The sequence below is a fragment of the Salmo salar genome, chromosome ssa17, assembly GCF_905237065.1.
Source record: "Salmo salar chromosome ssa17, Ssal_v3.1, whole genome shotgun sequence".
In the NCBI taxonomy this organism is placed as follows: domain Eukaryota; kingdom Metazoa; phylum Chordata; class Actinopteri; order Salmoniformes; family Salmonidae; genus Salmo; species Salmo salar.
In genome coordinates this window covers 68472099-68489694 of record NC_059458.1, presented here as the reverse complement: position 1 = coordinate 68489694, position 17596 = coordinate 68472099, and the positions used below count along the sequence as shown (strand labels likewise).

General features: G+C 42.7%; 1 protein-coding gene across 2 annotated transcripts in view; it reads left to right on the top strand.

Annotated features, from left to right (window-relative positions):
* The window catches only part of LOC106576572 (voltage-dependent calcium channel subunit alpha-2/delta-1), a 189285-nt gene extending 172221 nt beyond the window's left edge, over positions 1-17064 (top strand). For both annotated transcript variants that reach the window (XM_045700027.1, XM_045700026.1), the window contains 7 exons: positions 63-218; positions 3108-3160; positions 3570-3625; positions 4050-4173; positions 7886-7998; positions 11543-11625; positions 13083-17064. In XM_045700027.1, coding sequence (XP_045555983.1) covers positions 63-218; positions 3108-3160; positions 3570-3625; positions 4050-4173; positions 7886-7998; positions 11543-11625; positions 13083-13205 — 708 coding nt within the window. In that variant the 3' untranslated portion in view covers positions 13206-17064. The remainder of the gene's footprint in view (positions 1-62; positions 219-3107; positions 3161-3569; positions 3626-4049; positions 4174-7885; positions 7999-11542; positions 11626-13082) is intronic.
* Positions 17065-17596: the final 532 nt, after the last annotated feature.

Genomic DNA, 17596 nt, shown 5'->3' with positions numbered 1-17596 from the left:
TGCGTCCATGGGCACTTACATGTGCAATGCGCTTGCACATCTCCAACCTCCCCCCCCTACAGATCGGCCAGTTCTTCGGGATGATCGACCCTACCCTCATGGTCAACCTGGTTAACATGTCTCTGTTCACGCTCAACAAGACGTACGACTACCAGTCGGTCTGCGACCCCAAGAGGGAGAGCAAGGGGTCCGCGGCGGGCCTGCGCTCAGTCTACGTGGTGAGTTACATAAGCCAGAGACACACACACACATATACACACACACCGTCACCAGAGGACCATAAATAACCATAAATACAGATTAGACGGACACCAGGGGAAATGCGGGGTAACGAGTAAGAGCCGTTTGAGCAGTTAAAGGCCTCCTGAAAAGAATGGATTAGTCAGAGTAATGTCTTTGGGTAACACTTGGAGTGGACTGAGTGTTAGGTTGCTCTAAGACTATTTTGAAGCTGTTGTAATATGGGATCTTAAAGGGGTAGTGAACATTTTCAATAACAAGCCATAGATTTGTAGTTTAAAGTGATGGTTCACTCTAAAATCAAAACTTGTCAGATGTTTTTAGATGTCAAACGTAGTCTAAGATCAAGGTGATATGTCTCAAGCCATTTGTTGTGTAGATCAGACTATTTGATAAGGTGATAAGTCCATGTCTCAAGCCATTTGTTGTGTAGATACAGTTATTTGTCATGTACATCTGGCTATTTGATAAGGTGATAAGTCCATGTCTCAAGCTATTTGTTGTGTAGATCTAGTTATTTGTCGTGTACATCTGGCTATTTGATAAGGTGATAAGTCCATGTCTCAAGCTATTTGTTGTGTAGATCTAGTTATTTGTCATGTACATCTGGCTATTTGATAAGGTGATAAGTCCATGTCTCAAGCTATTTGTTGTGTAGATCTAGTTATTTGTTGTGTACATCTGGCCATTTGATAAGGTGATAAGTCCATGTCTCAAGCTATTTGTTGTGTAGATCTAGTTATTTGTCGTGTACATCTGGCCATTTGATAAGGTGATAAGTCCATGTCTCAAGCTATTTGTTGTGTACATCTGGCTATTTGATGAGGTGATAAGTCCATGTTTAAAGCCATTTGTTGTGTAGATCTGGCTATTTGTGCACGTCTTTCCCATTCGTTTGAGGCAATCTAATTTAAGGTATATACACATGTACTATCTTAATTTGGCCAGTTTCTTGCAGCAGGAAAAAAAAAATATATATATATATATATATATATATATATATATATATATATATATATATATATATATATATATATTTCACCTTTATTTAACCAGGTAGGCTAGTTGAGAACAAGTTCTCATTTGCAACTGCGACCTGGCCAAGATAAAGCAAAGCAGTTCGACACATACAACAACAGAGTTACACATGGAATAAACAAACATACAGTCAATAATACAGTAGAAAAGTCTATATACAGTATGTGCAAATGAGGTAGGATAAGGGAGGTAAGGCAATAAATAGGCCATGGTGGCGAAGTAATTACAATATAGCAATTAAACACTGGAATGGTAGATGTGCAAGTAGAGATACTAGGGTGCAAAGAAGCAAGATAAATAAATAAATAAATACAGTATGGGGATGAGGTAGTTGGATGGGCTATTTACAGATGGGCTATGTACAGGTGCAGTGATCTGTGAGCTGCTCTGACAGCTGGTGCTTAAAGCTAGTGAGGGAGATATGAGTCTCCAGCTTCAGTGATTTTTGCAGTTTGTTCCAGTCATTGGCAGCAGAGAACTGGAAGGAAAGGCGGCCAAAGGAATAATTGGCTTTGGGGGTGACCAGTGAGATATACCTGCTGGAGCGCGTGCTACAGGTGGGTGCTGCTATGGTGACCAGTGAGCTGAGATAAGGCGGGGCTTTACCTAGCAGAGACTTGTAGATGACCTGGAGCCAGTGGGTTTGACTACGAGTATGAAGCGAGGGCCAACCAACGAGAGCGTACAGGTCGCAGTGGTGGGTAGTATATGGGACTTTGGCGACAAAACGGATGGCACTGTGATAGACTGCATCCAATTTGTTGAGTAGAGTGTTTGGAGGCTATTTTGTAAATTACATCGCCGAAGTCGAGGATCGGTAAGATGGTCAGTTTTACGAGGGTATGTTTGGCAGCATGAGTGAAGTAGGCTTTGTTGCGAAATAGGAAGCCAATTCTAGATTTAATTTTGGATTGGAGATGCTTAATATAAGTCTGGAAGGAGAGTTTATTTGCTAATCCTGCAGCAACAGGAAATGTGGATTATAATTAATGGACATTTTTGTAGTAGTTGATACATTTTTCGTTAGGGCAAATCAAGTCTGAAATGTTAAAGTAGAAATTACAAACTTTAGAAGCCTTTTTAAACCTACCTAATTTCCTACTGCAATGGAAAATTCTCTGCAACAAAATATTGATCAAATTAAGATAGCACATCTAAAGCTGGATCTACACAACCAACTTTTGTGGTCTGTAGTCTTCTGACACACTTTTGGAGTGATCTATCACTTTAATTTAAAGTCATTTACAGAATTATTTAGGACAATGTTGGTTCTAGATTTTTAGCATACGTTTGTATCAATTAACAAACAGAATCTTTGTAGACTTTGATCTACATTTTCATCGTTACTCACAAATAGATTTTGACTACAAATTTAGATCAAAGATGTAGATAAAAGCTTTTCATAGGAAACCTGGAAAGAAAGGACACAGGCCTGAGTCACTAGACCAGAGCATTGCATGCTAATCATAATCAAAACAACATGGCTGTTTCAGGCAAACAGGAACCTACTTGTTGTTCCTTTTCACTTTGTAGATTTACACTAGCATCTGTTGTGGTGGGCTCTGTGCTAATTCCCTTCCAAAATCTTGTCTGGCTTGTCTGAGTCGGTGTCCTCGCACTTGGCAAATGCCTCGGCTCGAGACTCGCTCTGCCAGCACAATCAGGATGTTTAGAAAAGTTTTAAGCCCAAGTTTAAAATGTGCTGTTTTACATGGACTGTTTAGTTATTGGGAGTTGTTTCGATTACCTGAAGTTACGCTTGGGCTTCACCATGTGAAAATATGTTTTGTAATGTGTTTTGTAATACCCAACCTTTTTCTCCCTTGCAGCCCACCATAGCAGACATTTTGAACGTTGGATGGTTAGCATCAGCAGCAGCCTGGTGAGACCCAACTCTTGGTTCTTTAACACTGTTCCCAGTGCAGATGTAAAGATACAGAGGCAGTCTGTGGGCCATCTGTGTAAGCATTCTACAGGTCCCAGAGCACTTTGTTTACACTAGCTCACCTTCTGTCCTGATTTCATTAGCTGTGTCTTACAATATGTCCAATAAAATTAGATTTGTTTACAGGGAGGCTAACACATTGTCATATTTTTCCACACAAAGGCTTTTTGATTATGACATTTGTGGTTCCTTCGCTAAAAGCCAATAAACTCGCCATCTGAATGAAAATCTGTAAGAAATGTGGGTTGTGATTATACAGTATGTGAGTATTTATCCTGTCACGGATAGAAGATTTGTTGGATGTTCTGTCAAGAGGTAATCATTTGTGTTCTTTGATTCCCTACAGGTCGATACTACAGCAGTTGTTGGTTAGCATAGCGTTCCCTAATTTCTTGCACGCAGGTGAGATTTCCGACTCTTCTAAAACATTTTTTAAAATGAGGTTGTTAAGTATGATCTCATTAAAAATGACATTGTAATAAAATGCCCTTTTCTATTTAGCATGACGGGCCCTTAATAAAAAGTATTGACGCTGTTGTTATGAAAGCAATGACGGAATTCTCAGAGCAGGGCAAGTTATTCATCAAGCAATGATGAGCTATGCCAGGAATATTAATTGAGAAATAACATTGTTCTAATGTAGATGGATTTCGGTATGTTTTGGCTACCAGAGCAACTGAACAGTAATTTGTCTTCTCAGAACTTGAGAACATGGACATAACCCATACCTTGCTGGATCCTTGACAATCTGTTTGTGTGCGTGAGTGTGTGTTGTGCGTGTGTGCGTGTGTGCTGCATTTGTGTGTGCGTGCTGTGTGTTCCACAGCGGACACTGATGACGAAATACCTGACATGTCCAAGGAGAGCTGTATCACGGAGCAGACTCAATACTTCTATGACAACGAGGAAAAGTCCTTCAGAGGAACGCTAGACTGTGAAAACTGCTCCAGGTGAGAGCTGTCAGTCACTGCAACCTATTTTACACACTCCAGGGTCCTTTGCAGTAGGGAGATTTTTTTTTTAAATGGGTAGGCACTACCTAAACTTGTCCAATAACAACATAGAATTCCATTTTCCATTGCAAAACGTTTTGGTATGGCGTACCCAACTGAACATAACCTTGGTAAAACCTCATCAACAATCCTCTGGGACTGCCACGCAGAGCACGAGATGGAACTTCACTCAACATTCTAGTTCTCTCCTTTAGTTAATACTATCAACATTTCCCTTTAATGTGGGAATTGTGATCAAATCAATGCAATATTAGCCACTTTCAATGCAACATAATGAAACAAAACGAGATTTTCTTGTAGGAAGAGCGCATTGGAGTAGGATTCTATTGCATTGACAGGCATGACTCAGGTCCATACTCCACACTCTATTCTACGGTGCGGCATAACCAATCAGAACTGCAGTAGGCGTATATGCAAATAGACCATCACCATATATGGATCTGTGCCGTTCACTTTCAACTGGACTGTGCTTACAGCATGAGAGGTTGGGAGTAGTTACGCTTGTTTTGAGATCAAAGCATCGTTTGTCTGATTCTCTGTAATAATGGTATGGGAATAATAATGCATTTTATTTTGTTAAGTGGTTTCTTGCATCAAACAACACATTTTCAGTCACCTTGTCTGAAGGACAAGTGGATAAAGAGGTTAAGGTCAAGTCCTGCATGTTTTTTTCCAAAAGTCTCATGGAATGTAGGCCTACATTTAACACCACACATTTGTTGCTACTGTAGGCTGAATGATAGAACAGCTATTTCCATGTTAAAATGTTATGGGATGCATTTTCTCCATTGTTTTTGATGGTAGACCACTCTGGTAGACCTACATTATGATCAAATAGCCACAGTAGCCTACTTGGCCACTGTTGTAACTTAAAGGAGGTAAAGCCTCAGTGTTCACAGTAAACACACCAGAAGTTGCACAGAAAGTTTGCGCTCAGCAGACCTGAAATTTGCTCAGTGCCGAAAAAAATTAGAGGGATCATTGCTCATCACACTTATTATATATGAACCCACCAAGAGCCAAGTACAACTCTACCTCAATGGAAGGAATTATTATATGTGGCTCAGTGGGGAAAAGGCACTGGCTGATTGCGATCAGGTCTGCTCTAAACCAGCTGTGCAGATTCAAGACAGTGGAATGTGCTTGACCCATATTACCTCTGACAGTTTAGTTCCAATAACAGGGCATAGGATCCTATCTAAAGATGGTGCTGCCATACAATTGGTTCTAATGACTGTGGATACATCTGAAATGGCAATGTGGTAGTACACTACTTTTGGCCAGGCTGGAAGGCACAATGGGTTGAATGTTGGACGCAAAGAATCTTGGGAATCAGAGCCCCTGAATTGAATACAAGCACATTCATTCTCTCCACCCCACCACATAGCTACATCACTGAGACTACAGACAACTTCTTCACACAGCTTGTGTGCGATTTCATTCTCAAGTACTCTTGTTATATAGTCTTGGTGTGGTCTGCTAGTGGTCTGCTAGTGGTCTGCTAGTGCTCTGCTAGTGCTCTGCTGTTGCTGCGCTTGTGGTCTGCTAGTGGTCTGCTAGTGATCTGCTAGTGGTCTTCTAGTGCTGCGCTAGTGGTCTGCTTGTGGTCTGCTTGTGGTCTGCCAGTGCTCTGCTAGTGCTCTGCTAGTGGTCTGCTTGTGGTCTGCTAGTGCTCTGCTAGTGGTCTGCTAGTGGTCTGCTATTGCTGCACTTGTGGTCTGCTAGTGGTCTGCTAGTAGTCTACTAGTAGTCTGCTAGTGGTCTGCTAGTGCTGCGCTAGTGCTCTGCTAGTGCTCTGCTAGTGCTCTGCTAGTGGTCTGCTAGTGCTCTGCTAGTGGTCTGCTAGTGGTCTGCTAGTGGTCTGCTAGTGCTGCGCTAGTGGTTTGCTAGTGCTCTGCTAGTGCTCTGCTAGTGGTCTGCTAGTGCTGCTAGTGCTCTGCTAGTGGTCTGCTAGTGGTCTGCTAGTGCTCTGCTAGTGGTTTGCTAGTGGTCTGCTAGTGGTCTGCTAGTAGTCTGCTAGTGGTCTGCTAGTGGTCTGCTAGTGCTCTGCTAGTGGTTTACTAGTGCTGCTAGTGGTTTGCTAGTGCTGCTAGTGGTTTGCTAGTGGTCTGCTAGTGGTTTACTAGTGCTGCTAGTGGTCTGCTAGTGGTCTGCTAGTGCTCTGCTAGTGCTCTGCTAGTGCTCTGCTAGTGCTGCTAGTGGTCTGCTAGTGCTGCTAGTGGTCTGCTAGTGCTGCTAGTGCTCTGCTAGTGCTGCTAGTGCTCTGCTAGTGCTGCTAGTGCTGCTAGTGCTCTGCTAGTGCTCTGCTATTGCTGCTAGTGCTCTGCTATTGCTGCTAGTGGTCTGCTAGTGCTCTGCTAGTGGTCTGCTAGTGCTCTGCTAGTGCTCTGCTAGTGCTCTGCTAGTGGTCTGCTAGTGCTGCGCTAGTGGTTTGCTAGTGGTCTGCTAGTGCTGCTAGTGGTCTGCTAGTGGTCTGCTAGTGCTCTGCTAGTGCTGCTAGTGGTCTGCTAGTGCTGCTAGTGGTCTGCTAGTGCTCTGCTAGTGGTCTGCTAGTGCTCTGCTAGTGCTCTGCTATTGCTGCTAGTGGTCTGCTAGTGGTCTGCTAGTGGTTTACTAGTGCTGCTAGTGGTTTGCTAGTGCTGCTAGTGGTTTGCTAGTGGTCTGCTAGTGGTTTACTAGTGCTGCTAGTGGTTTGCTAGTGGTCTGCTAGTGGTCTGCTAGTGCTCTGCTAGTGCTCTGCTAGTGGTCTGCTAGTGCTGCGCTAGTGGTTTGCTAGTGGTCTGCTAGTGCTGCTAGTGGTCTGCTAGTGCTGCTAGTGGTCTGCTAGTGCTCTGCTAGTGCTGCTAGTGGTCTGCTAGTGGTCTGCTAGTGCTGCTAGTGCTCTGCTAGTGCTCTGCTAGTGGTTTGCTAGTGGTCTGCTAGTGGTCTGCTAGTGCTGCTAGTGGTCTGCTAGTGGTCTGCTAGTGCTCTGCTAGTGCTCTGCTAGTGCTCTGCTAGTGCTCTGCTAGTGGTCTGCTAGTGGTCTGCTAGTGGTCTGCTAGTGCTGCTAGTGCTCTGCTAGTGGTCTGCTAGTGCTGCCAGTGCAATTGCACTCAACCGAATAAACCCGGCACTCTAATGACAAAGTGGAGTTCCCTGGGCCGAGGAGGTAGTAAACTCCACATGCCTTGAAGGTGAGGTAGAGTCAGTATGCTGCAAGGCAGACCACAATCTTGGCGGTGCGTTTGCTGTTTTAAGGCTCCCTTGTGCTGTCTAATGGGGTGCCTGCTGCACTGTGTTGCTGTGCATTAGCTTCGCATACGTCGCCAGTTAACAACCACCATAAAGAAGGTCAATTTTTGTCTAAACTCAAAACTGCCGGCCCGTGTTTCCGCTATGGTCTGCTATGGTCTGAGGCCGGTGTAATTTAAGACTAGAGCTTGGACCATATATAAGCAGACAGTGTTGCCCTCACACCGACCCTTCAAGGTTAGATGCAGCTTATGTTTGGTAGGTAGACTCAACTCATTCAGCCAATTATGTTTTCATTGGAACATAAGGGTATTTCACTTGAAATATGAAATATAATTAGATTCTTCCAACCCGGATTTCTGGAAAACATGACTGTCTCATGGCATCTCCTCTGTGTCTCGTTTCTGTCTCGATCCAGGATGTTCCATGCTGAGAAACTGTGGAAGACCAACCTGGTGTTCGTCATCGCTGACGCCAAGCTCACCTGCATGTCATGTGACCACAAGCCCTTAATACAGGCCGAGCAGCCTTGTATCCTTTAAACATACAGTCAATAGAGCACTAATGTTTAATATTGTAATATAGTAGTAATATATTAATGTCTAATGTAGTTGTGTAGTTCATCTGTACTACTTACAGTTTGTTAGTTCTAGTTTACTGGTCTTTGTATATACAGTGACTCTTCTTAAAATAATCACATTTAACTACATTATTATTTGTTTAATTATTAAAAGGTGTACAGTTGTAAAAGTAAGTGGTACAGGTTTTTTCTTTTATCCTACTGGTCCCTATATTCTTGACTTTTACAAGCAGAGTACAAAATGTTTCATATTCCTCAATGGATCAGAACTTCCTCTATGGCTAAGTGAAACTCAGACCTGAACTGACTGTCTCTCTCTCTCTCTCTCTCTCTCTCTCTCTCTCTCTGTGGCTGATGAACCAAACCAGACCTGTATTGACTGTCTCCTCACTCTCTCTCTTTCTGTGGCTGATGAACCAAACTCAGACCTGTACTGACTGTCTCCTCTCTCTCTCTCTTTCTGTGGCTGATGAACCAAACCAGACCTGTACTGACTGGCTCCTCTCTCTCTCTCTGTGGCTGATGAACCAAACCAGACCTTTTCTGACTGTCTCCTCTCTCTCTCTATGGCAGATGAACCAAACTCAGACCTGTACTGACTGGCTCTTCTCTCTCTCTCTCTCTCTCTTTCTGTGGCTGATGAACCAAACTCAGACCTGTACTGACTGTCTCCTCTCTCTCTCTCTTTCTGTGGCTGATGAACCAAACTCAGATATGTACTGACTGTCTCCTCTCTCTCTCTGTGGCAGATGAACCAAACTCAGACCTGTACTGACTGTCTCCTCTCTCTCTCTGTGGCAGATGTACCAAACTCAGACCTGTACTGACTGTCTCCTCTCTCTCTCTCTTTGGCAGATGTACCAAACTCAGACCTGTACTGACTGTCTCCTCTATCCCTCTCTCTCTTTCTGTGGCAGATTAACCAAATTCAGACCTGTACTGACTGTCTCCTCTCTCTCTCTCTGTGGCAGATGTACCAGACTCAGACCTGTACTGACTGTCTCCTCTATCCCTCTCTCTCTTTCTGTGGCAGATTAACCAAATTCAGACCTGTACTGACTGTCTCCTCTCTCTCTCTCTGTGGCAGATGTACCAGACTCAGACCTGTACTGACTGTCTCCTCTCTCTCTCTCTGTTGCAGATGTACCAGACTCAGACCTGTACTGACTGTCTCCTCTCTCTCTTTCTGTGGCAGATGAACCAAACTCAGACCTGTACTGACTCAGTCTCCTGTCTCTTTCTGTGGCAGATGAACCAAACTCAGACCTGTACTGACTCAGTCTCCTGTCTCTCTCTGTGGCAGATGAACCAAACTCAGACCTGTACTGACTCAGTCTCCTGTCTCTTTCTGTGGCAGATGAACCAAACTCAGACCTGTACTGACTCAGTCTCCTGTCTCTCTCTGTGGCAGATGAACCAAACTCAGACCTGTACTGACTCAGTCTCCTGTCTCTTTCTGTGGCAGATGAACCAAACTCAGACCTGTACTGACTCAGTCTCCTGTCTCTCTCTGTGGCAGATGATAGCGAAGGCTAATCCACTCTGAAAGGCTTACAAACAAATCGATCATATCCAACACACCAACACACCAGGGCTGTAGCCAATTATGCAAGGAGTCTAATGAAAATTCACATAAATTCAAAATGGCAGCCAAAAGGGTTTCAGAGGAGGCTATTTGATTTGCTCCAAAAATGACGTGGTTTTTCCATGTCTTTCTGAAAGCATCTGTTCCGATTGTTCTTTCACATTTAGATTAATGTTATGGCTTGATATTTAATTTGATATGGTAATTTACTAGTTGCTTTCATCCACTTCTATCCAAAGTGGATAGTGATATCGATTGGGTATGTGTGGCCACAATGTGGGAAACACACAGCCATAGAGATACAATGTAATAGTGTTCCATTTAATTCTGTGCCCACAATATCTGATGATGCAAGAATTACACTGAACAAAAATATAAACGCAACATGCAAACATTTAAAGGATTTTACTGAGTTACAGTTCATATCAGGAAATCAGTCAATTGAAATTAATTCATAAGGGCCCTAATCTATGGATTTCACATGACTGGGAATACAGATATGCATCTGTTGGTCACAGATACCTTTAAAAAAAAAAAAAAGTAGGGGCGTGGATCAGAAAACCAGTCAGTATCTGGTGTGACCATCATTTGCCGCATGCAGCACGACACATCTCCTTCACATAGAGTTGATCAGGCTGTTGATTGTGGCCTGTGGAATGTTGTCCCACTCCTCTTCAAGGACTGTGCAAAGTTGCTGGATATTGGCGGAAACTGTAACACACTGTCGTACACGTTGATCCAGAGCATCCCAAACATGCTCAATGGGTGACATGTAGGTTGAGTATGCTGGCCATGGAAGAACCGGGACATTTTCAGCTTCCAGGAATTGTGTACAGATCCATGCGACATGGGGCCGTGCATTATTATGCTGAAACATGAGGTGATGGCAGGTGATGAATGGCACGACAATGGGCCTCAGGATCTCGTCACGGTATCTCTGTGTATTCAAATTGCCATCGATAAAATGCAATTGTGCTTGTTGTCCATAGCTTGAGCCTGCCCATACCATAACCCCACCTCCACCATTGGGCACTCTGTTCACAACGTTGACATCAACAAACATCAGTCTGCTATCTATCCGGTACAGTTGAAACCGGAAGAAACCGGAAGAGCCCACTTCTCCAGCGTCCCAGTGGCCATCGAAGGTGAGCCTTTGCCCACTGAAGTCAGTTACGACGCTGAACTGCAGTCAGGTCAAGACCCTGGTGAGGACGACGAGCACGCAGATGAGCTTCCCTGAGACTGTTTCTGATAGTTTGTGCAGAAATTCTTCGCTTATGCAAACCCACAGTTTCATCAGCTGTCCGGGTGGCTGATCTCGGACGATCCCGCAGGGGAAGAAGCCGGATGTGGAGGTCCTAGGCTTGGCGTGGTGGTTACATGTGGTCTGCGATTGTGAGGCCGGTTGGACGTACTGCCAAATTCTCTAAAACGAAGTTTGAGGCGGCTCATTGTAGATTAATGAACATTAAATTCTCTGAAAACAGCTCTTGTGGACATTCCTGAAGTCATCATGAAAGTTGCACGCTCCCTCAAAACTTGAGACATCTGTGGCATTGTTGTGTGGCAAAACTGCACATATTAGAGTGGCCTTTTATTGTCCCCAGCACAAAGTGCACCTGTGTAATGATCATGCTGTTTAGTCAGCTTCTTGATATGCCCCACCTTTTGGATTAATAGATTATCTTGGCAGAGGAGAAATGCTCACTAACAGGGATGTAAACAAATTTGTGCACAAAGTTTGAGAGAAATAAGCTTTTATGGAACATTTCTGGGATTACTTATTTCAGCTCATGAAACATGGGACCAACAATTTTCACATGTTGCATGTCTATTTTTGTTCAGTAGATATATTCTAGCCAGTTGAGCTACCAGAACCAATGGTTTATTTCCTGAATGGGTTGATGTAGCTGAGGGACCAGACCCATGTGAAATGGCTGAGAAACCAAGGTTCCGAAAAGGTCCAGATGCCTGTTTCGACAACAACGAGAGGGTAGGTCACGTTATTATTTTATCATCCTCTGTGTTTAAAAATGGCAACCGTCAAATTTAACGTCACAATGTCAAAACTCACAATACACTAATATGTTTTCACAATGCATGTGCTTTTCTCTTTGTGCATAATTCTCTTGTTAATGTTCCATCTTTTACTCAAAATGGCTGCCTCGTTCTCTACTCTTGTCTTTGGATTACTATATGTGCAGAGATTTCCCACACAAATACAAGTTATTGGCAGGTATTGACATACTGCACTGTGGTTCAAGAGTAAGCAAATATTTAGTGTATATGACTAAAATCCTTTGTGTGAAATCTCTGCACTTGAATGCTTTGGTTTGTTTTTCAGACTAGTCTTATCCCAGTGGCGAACCTTTTGGTTTCTCAAAGTTTCATGATGGTGTTAACTTCTTATGCTTGCACTCTTTCTCTCTCTCTCTCTCACACACACACACACACACACACACACACACACACACATACATATGTAGACACACACAGACGTAGACACACACACACACACCTTCCTTCTATTTAGATGCTTCTCTCTGTTTTTCTCTCTTCTCCTTTCCACAAAGTGTTTTGTTTTCTCTGTTCTTCTGCCCATTCACTTTGCACATGGACTTTTTAACTGCTAACTGTGGAATGTTTGCTGCATGACTTTCTCTTTCCCTCTGTTTCTGTTTTTTTTCCTGCTCTTTGATTGGCTGTTGATGGTTAGGATGAGCACATGTGCCCGACGAGCGCAGGCTCTCCATTGGCCTCCTCTCTGCTCATGTTACTGCTGCCACTGTTCATGTGCTGTCTCGGGTCAGTCCCATCAAGCTCTTTCTCTCTCGCTCTCTTTCTTTCTTTCTCTCTCTTTCTTTCTTTCTTTCTTTCTTTCTCTCTCTTTCTTTCTTTCTCTCTCTTTCTTTCTTTCTCTCTCTTTCTTTCTTTATCTCTCTCTATCTCTTTTTCTTAGTATCATACTATGTATTTCTGTCCATCTCTCTTTTTGTGTCTGTTTGTCTACTGACATGTTTACTAATCTAGATGCTAGCTAACGCAAGCCCTTGCTTCCTAATTTAACTCTAACAAATTATTATTTATTTTATGATGTAGCAAATTATATATGTCTGAAAATGTTTTGTTATTACGTTCCACTCTATAGAGCTGTACAGATTATCAGACATCAGATTATCCGACATGGATTATTCCATACTCAGATTACAGTTATCCCATACATACCCCATTCTCTATTCAGTGTGGATATGCAGTCTAGTACCATTATACCTTGCTATTATGTCATCAAACATAGCTTTATGAATATGTAAGACATACTGGGCTGTTGTACCCCTACTCAACCCATTATCTTTTAGTCAGCAGGGTCAGAAGGTCATCAACTTGGTTGTGTCTGTCACTAACATGTCCCCCTGCCACCTTCCTCCTCCCCCCTTGTTGCCGTGGTCACAGGAGGAGGACTTTGACTGTGGTGGGGCGTCCGCTCTGAGCCCGTCCCTGTTGGCCATGGTGGCGCTGCAGCTGGCCCTGCTCTGGCTCCTGGCCGGCTCAACTCACCATGCTGTCCCCTCGTGACCTCTGAAGACCTCGGTTGCCACTGGCAACCGGCATGCAACGCTGCCTCAAAACGACGAACGCTAAAACAAAAAAACATCTGAAACCACATCCTGACAGATCTTCTTTTGGGATATATGCATTTTTCAAGGGTTTCATTACATTTCTTCACCCAGGGGTGGGAGAAAGGGAGGAAAGTTAACGTCGGCGGGTTGTAAAAATAATTCTAAGCGAGAACTTTCATCCCTGACCCCTGACTTTTCCCCTCCAGCCGTCTGAGCTTCCAGCCATCTGAGCTTAGGGAGATCGAGGTGATTGAGTGGTGAACTTTGACCTTTGTTTGGCTCGACTATGACAACCCTGCGAATGCTACAGGTTGGACTGCCTTACAGTGCCAGGGGGAAAGTGAAAGGACTGCCTCTTCCTTTTGGGTTCCTTCTAGGTTTTTGAGGTTTTTGTGATGTTCTAAAAGAGATCCCCGTAGAGTTTTATTCAACACTGCCACAAACAGTGCTGCCCTTCGCAACCGTCCCGTTGTGTTTGTCACAAAGTTATTTATTTACTTCAAAGCGTTTTGCAGTGGCTTGTTACTCAGTATTGAAATGTTTGTTTGATTTGTTCAAGTTGCAATAAGTTGTTTAATAGAAAGTCAGAAATCAGAATGTTTTTTATTTTACACTGGGGTGCTGTTGGCATTATTCTGTTTGTTTCAACTGCCATTTAAAAGTAGCAACACATTTACATTCACGCTGTTGTCCTCTTGTATAGATGTGGTGTACGACCATCATATTCATTCATATGCAGTATGTGGTCACATATGAACCCTTTTGCCCCCACTCACTATCACCTGTTTGAAGTGATGGATCCCATTCTGTTTGCGGTCAACCACTTCTCCCTCAACCCTGACCACAAATGGTCAATGTCAGGTCCTACCGTCTTGGTATCTGGTCCCTTTGAACTAACCATCATTGCCAAATTGCAGTTGACCAATCAGGGCACCCCGGCCGGCCTCTAGTGCGCTCATTGGTCTAATCTCTAGTGCCATGTTGATTCTTAGTCAGACAAACCCTTTAGCTTTATTTATTTGACTGTGTGGCTACTGACCTGAAGGAAACTTGATGTGTTTGGTATTCATTTGAATATTTAAGTTTGTTTTTGTTTTTTATTAGGATGAAGGGCATAGCTGCATGCTACTGTGTTATGTTGGCTTTAATGCAATTCTTTTTTGATGGATTTCAATGTGTCAATGCAATGGATATAAAATGAAGAGAGAGTAGGAGGGATGTAGGAAATGTAGACTTTGGTACATGACACTTTATTTGTGCTTGCTTATGTATCACTTCTTGATTTGAGTATAGTTGAATACGTGACTTGCAACTACAAGAATCTGTCTTTCTCACAATGTTCTGTCCGCTATTGAAGAGAACATTTCCCCAAATCAAAAACAATTGCACCTCGTTGCAAAGTGAATTAAAACGGAAATTGCTTTAAGACCTCCTGAGAATGTCTATCAATACAATCCAATCTAAATTCATACATATCAGTGTGGATATCAGTCCTGTTGTACTTTCTTAGTTTTTGTGTGCCTTGTGGTTCTGGTACTTCAACTTTATGATTTAGAGATTCAAGACAGATTGACAATAGGATACTGTCTTTCTGAGTGTACTATACTATGGTATACACCTGCTAACTCATTTCTCCACAAGAACAGCTGCCAAAATACTACATAAGAAATAACAGAAATGTGCCTCATTTTATTCAGGACCAAATCTGGGCCCGTCAATCAGTCTAGCCAAATGATTATGCAGTGGAATAACTTTGCGTGAAAGAGACATAAGGTTAATCTTCTTTATTCAACGTTGTAGAAAAGCAGTTTTATTAAAAAACGGTTTTATTATCATGTCAGCATATCAACAATTCCTCTCTAAATTGATTGTATTCGTTTAATTTTTGAACATGGTTCAAAAGAGGGACATGGTAGATATGCTGTGCTTTAAAAAAAAAGTTTTTTCTTTGTGATGCAATTCAGCTAGTTGGACTGGGACGTGATCTGATGGTCAATTAGTGTTACTGATCTGTTGTAGAGCAAATATAGAGGAGTTCCTGGCACTGAATTGACCTCTTAAGCACTAAAAAATATCATTTCAGACAATCGATTCGATAACAATTGACAATCATAGTTTCCGATAACTTGCTTAAGACTAGTATTAGTAATACTTCATTGAATTAATTGCTGTAAATGAAAATGAAAACAACTGCCAAAACAGGGACTTTAAAGGAGCCTTGGGGTAATGTCAGAAACATTCACGCATTGTTTCCTTTGAAAACAGAGGCATATGGACTCCGGAAACCACATAGTCAATTCAGTGTAGAGTTGGGAAACTACATGATTACGCTGTGTGGTCTCTAGTGCCATTCAAATACTTCTCCCTCACCTCATTATCATTGCTTAAATTATAATTACAAAAGCGTTCTTACGTCACCCAGAATAAAATCCATCTGGGCTTTTTCCATTTCTCTGAAACACTGAAGAGGAAGGGGACTTGTGTTATGATCCCAGTCTTAAGCTATGATTATTTGCCAATATGTTATGTGGTGAAACTCGAGCACCATCACCAAAGGCGGACTGCTGTCATGTCCGAAACTATACGAGTGGTCTGAGGTGACATTTAGGGTCCCATATTGGTTGTTTCAATGTTCTGTGGGGAAACTAACTAACATACTGGTATTTAAGACCCTCAATATCTAAGAACATTCAAGAATATCAAGTGCCATAGGACTCTCTTTCTCTGTTTACCGGGAAACCTATTACTAACATTTATGCAACGTTTAGGATTGAATAAATGCAAATCTCATCTATTTTCCCTGTGTTGCATGATAATGCCATGATACTGTATCAGTGGCAGGCAATGAGATAAAGTACCCTCTTTCTTCTCCTGCTTTGGTGTGTAACGTTGGGATGGGAAGCATATTACCATGGGTTTGTTGGGTGTTTGTTTATGATATTATAACGATACAGCTTCTACTGCCTTTCTCTTGAGGAGACAGCATTTGGTACCGCCCTGGTCTGAGTGAGCGCAGTGGCCTAGCGGTTAGAGCGTTGGGCCAGTGACCGAGATGTCACTGGTTCGAATGCACGAGCCGACAAGGTGAAAAATTGGTCAATTTGCCCTTGAGCAAGGCACTTAACCCTAATTTGCTCCAGGGGCGCCGTACTACAATGCTGACCCTGTAAAACAACACAATTCACTGCACCTCTCTGGTGTATGTGACAATACATATATTTTCCTCTGTCACAGGTTGTCACATTCAAGACCAGACTAGACCCTTGGGAAATGGTGTCTGGTTATTTCATGCCACTCTAAGGGCTAAAATCAGATGCTGTCACCTCAGGAATAACATATTAGCAGAGTGATTGGAAGTGTTTTTCGATGCTGTGGCGCTCTGTGTGGATTGTGTGGTTTATGCTTTTTCTGGACTGTTTATTTTTTCTTCTCAAGAACGCTCAGTGTGTGTTATAAGGGAAGTGTCCCATGCCTGCCACACTATGTCAGGCTATTGGTGGGACCGCCCCCCAATCTTTCTCTGCCAGCGTTTTCATGGCAGAACATTGGTGGACCTGTCCACTAATCTCCCCTTGTCAGCCTCCCTTTTGACAGGCTATTGGTGGGCCTCCCCGTCAATCTCCCTTGATTGTGCTTTTAAGATGTTACACTTTTGTGGAACTTGATTCGCCTGAATCAGTCATGTATAAATTTGTACAATACTGTTATTATTCTCGGACGAAAGAAAGAAAATAGTAATGTTTATAATCCTGGAAAATGTTTATTCATGTGCAAATACAGTATATTCAGAATAAACTTTCTCATTAGCTATTGAATGGCGTCCTCTTGCAGTTCTGGGCCCTTTCCTCCCCAACCCAGATTGACTTACTGTTACTGTAACGTTGCCAAAACACATTTCCCACTTTTCCCCACAATGTGTGTGAGAAACTGAAAGAAGCTGCAGTCTGCTATCCCAGTGTCCCCCAGTGACTCCCACCGGCCAATCAGCGATGAGAATTGAGGCCGGGCCAACAACAACATCCAGGAAGTGAAAGTGAAGAATATCTATATCTCTCTGTGGTTATGACATTGAATTTGCTTAGCGGACACATTTACAGTTGAAGTTGGAAGTTTACATACACCTCAGCCAAATACATTTAAACTCAGTTTTTCACAATTCCTGACATTTAACCCTAGTAAAAATTCCCTGTATTAGATCAGTTAGGATCACCACTTTATTTTAAGAATGTGAAATGTCAGAATAACAGTAGAGAGAATGATTTATTTCAGCTTTAATTTCTTTCATCACATTCCCAGTGGGTCAGAAGTTTACAATACACAGAATTAGTATTTGGTAGTATTGCCTTT